General features: G+C 38.7%; 2 protein-coding genes across 2 annotated transcripts; one reads left to right on the top strand and one right to left on the bottom strand.

Annotated features, from left to right (window-relative positions):
- Nucleotides 1-210: 210 nt before the first annotated feature.
- Nucleotides 211-1631, bottom strand: JH06_5031 (sugar transporter protein; the record flags this gene model as incomplete). Its single annotated transcript, XM_014669501.1, has 4 exons — nt 211-280; nt 314-607; nt 637-1331; nt 1362-1631. 4 exons carry the CDS (start codon nt 1629-1631, stop codon nt 211-213), a joined length of 1329 nt encoding a protein of 442 aa, XP_014524987.1.
- A 1041-nt stretch (nt 1632-2672) lies between these two features.
- On the top strand, nt 2673-3176 carry JH06_5030 (hypothetical protein; the record flags this gene model as incomplete). Its single annotated transcript, XM_014669500.1, has 1 exon — nt 2673-3176. The coding sequence occupies one exon, from the start codon at nt 2673-2675 to the stop codon at nt 3174-3176; it is 504 nt and encodes a 167-aa protein (XP_014524986.1).
- Between the last annotated feature and the right edge of the window lie 247 nt (nt 3177-3423).

Below are 3423 nucleotides of genomic sequence, written 5' to 3'. Positions count from 1 at the left end.
GGCCCTTCAAGCTGTCTAGTCCTAATGGTGGTTTCAGCAAGAAGCTCCGTCACTTCAATGAGGGTGGTGACTATGGTAACCATGAAGTCCTTATTGGAAAGCTTGTACAGAGAATGATCTAAGCGAAGACTATTGTACAAAATGGAGAGGTTGATATGTTTGTTTCAATCATATTGTCACTATTTGTTTAGAAAACAAGGGATAGAATAATTAAAGTGCTATATCAGATTTAACAGAAACAGGAGCAGTAGGCTTATCCTGAACTGGAAGGGACTTCTTTCTAAGAATGAAAATCTTTACTTCAATACCTTACCTTTGAACAGGACTCAAACCGAAATAGATCATACATATCACTTCAAACCCACAAAGGATGACGAAGGTGTATCCAGCTCCAATGGCTTCTGTGATTATCGGGAATGTGAATGATAGCAGGATATTTAAGACATAAAGGAGGATATTGGAAAGAGATAGTCCCTGATTCACAAGCTCTGGAGGGAAGTCTTGTGTTGCCATCACATAGAACAGTGGACCTGGTCCTGTCTCGAATCCCAGCAAGTAGAAGATCATTCCAGCCATTGCAACTGGTGCGATTCCTGATACCATGAAACTATGGTTCATTGATCGTAATAGGAGTACCTGACGATCAGAGCAATAGTTCCTGTGATCATGATTCCCAAAGCAATAAGGAAGATGTTCTTTCGAGACATTTTATCCACAATTGCCATGAAGATAAACACGGTGAGCATGTTCCAGAGACCCACAACTAATAGTTGTGTCAGTAGCACATTCTCGATTCCAGCACTTGCCAGAATCTGTGCAGCATAGTACATAACTCCATTGATACCAGTCAGTTGATTCATCACAGCAAGCATCAGAGCAAATACTACCCAGCGAGCATTCTTCTTTGTGAATAGACTCTCTTTATTTTTCGACGCTGCTACAGACTTCTTCTCTACCTCCTTCTTCATATCAGGAGCAAACAGCAGAGTTATAATTGTAGCGATGCCAATCACTGATGAGAGACCTAACTGAATTCTCCAACTCATATCTGAAAGAGGTTTACAGTTATTCACGTCAAATTCATCCACAAAGAAATAGTTCATCACCTGTGCAAGGAAAATGAAGAATGTAACAGAGAGTTGAAAGATGGATCCAACTCGACCTTTAATTTCGTCTTTCACTAAAGAATTAGCATATAGACTGCATAATGCTGAAGCGAATCCAATACTTATTCCAAGAATACCTCGCATAATTGTGATGTAATAGTAATTCTTATAGAGAATCATTAGAATGGGGAAAATGGTTGCAATGATTCCCATAATGTAGAGAGCCTATAAATCAACGATACTCTTTGTCATTACCGCTTTCATATTCCATTTCTTCTGAATATATACTCCTAGAGGAGATCCAATAGCGGCAAACACGAGAATGAACGCAGTGAATATACCTTGATAAAGAGAAACATTAATGTTTGCGGAACTATCAAATAGTGTACATGTAATGAATGGAAGAGACATTCCTGAAACAATTCCAGAGTTGTAGCCGATAATGGCTCCTCCAAAGGTGTTAATCAAACCTACAACTGATTCTGAATCTCCAATTCTACAAGCAATAAGTGTATTCTTATTCATTTAAGAGAATAATGAATAGAAGAGCTAGACACGAGGATCATTGGCGTGTCCCTGACAATGGGGATTGGATTTGGTGTTAGAACAAAAGAGCTGGAAATAGAATACTCGCTGTCAATCCAGTTTCAGTGACAACGACAGCTCAACAGAATCAATATTAACTCCCTTCTTCATCGTTTGGATCATTTCTGCTTGTTGCTATCCACATATATTACAATATTAATAGAAGGAAACAGAATAACTGAGCTCCACGGGAATTATAGGATAATAATATCTTATAGAGATGTTATCTAGAGCTAGTATCCGCACATTGCATAAGATCTCTACTTATTCGAGTTCATGTTTACCTCGAATAAGCAGTTTTGAGACGCACTTTTCGTAACGTCACTTATTCCCAAATCACTTCTAGATCAGCATCAGATGATCTAAGGCCGACACAATATCCGTTTATTGGGGTCTGAATCGTTTTGAAGAGTATTATATATAGATTTGTAGCAATGCAACTCAGAAGTTGAAATTGGAAGAATTTGTTGCCAAACATTGGAAGCGTAATTATCCTCAAGCGGTTCCATCTGTTATGACGTTGGAAGAGTTCGATCTGACAAGGAGAGTAATATATAGATACATGGATAATCCACCAATTGTAAATACTCCAGCAGATGTAATTAACGTGAGTCAATGATAAGATAGGAACCTCCACTGAATCTTGATAACTACTTCCACCATCTTCACTCCAAATATATGGGCCGAACTATCCTATATGGCCACGAGTTAACAAGCACGCAAACTATCTTGATGGACAATTTCCGTGATTACCAATCTGGTTTGGTTTGTATTGCTGACAAGCAAATTGCAGGAAGAGGTCGTTCAACCAATAAATGGGTTTCTCCATACGGATGCTTGATGTTCAGTTTTAAAACATACATCACACATCCACGGGATTTACCCATGCTCCAGTACTTGACAACGCTTGTAATGTGCAATTCGTTGGAAGATATTTACAATACGGGAGTTTGATTCTAATGGATGTTTGATCTGTAGGACATGGATATTGCGATTAAGTGGCCTAATGACATTTATTATCATGGTGACAAGAAGGTTGGAGGAATTATTTGTCAGTCCTATTTCAATGGACGTGTTTACGATGTGACCATCGGAATTGGCATCAATATTTCCAATAAGAAGCCAACCACTTGCATGGATGAAATTGCATCTAATTTACAGAAGAAACAAATTGTTTTGGGTCGTTCTACTGTGTTGGCCTCTTTCTGTAATCAATTCACAGAAGCCATTCACACCTTCCGTCTTTATGGCTTTGAGCCGTTTATGAAGGATTATTTAGATAATTGGATGCATTCGGATGAGGAGGTAACTGTTGTCTGTGATGGTGATGAGTCCATTAAGAAGAAGGCAATTATTCGTGGTATCAACAGTACAAGTGGAATGTTGGAGGCGGAGACGATGGATGGAGAATTGTTAGAGTTATATCCTGATACCCATTCACTCAATCTTATGGACAAGCTGATTTACCGAAAGAAGAATATTTGAACTGTTTGTAGAACACACATTACAATGTAGATAATGTTCAATTTCTTTCTTTAGCTCTTCTTGAGTTCCGTTGTTCTGAATCACCACATCTGCATACGATTCACGCTTTTCGTTACTCCATTGACAATCTAGACGTTTCTCACATTCTTCGATACTGAGATTGTTGCGTTTCTGGAGTCTTTGAATGGCCACTTCTCGATCTACTTCCACAACCCAAATCTACTCTCATCAACCCACACATCCTATT

The sequence above is a fragment of the Blastocystis sp. subtype 4 genome (genome assembly GCF_000743755.1).
Source record: "Blastocystis sp. subtype 4 strain WR1 chromosome Unknown seqid_0527, whole genome shotgun sequence".
Lineage (NCBI taxonomy): Eukaryota > Bigyra > Opalinata > Blastocystidae > Blastocystis > Blastocystis sp. subtype 4.
This window is presented reverse-complemented; position numbering and strand designations above follow the sequence as displayed.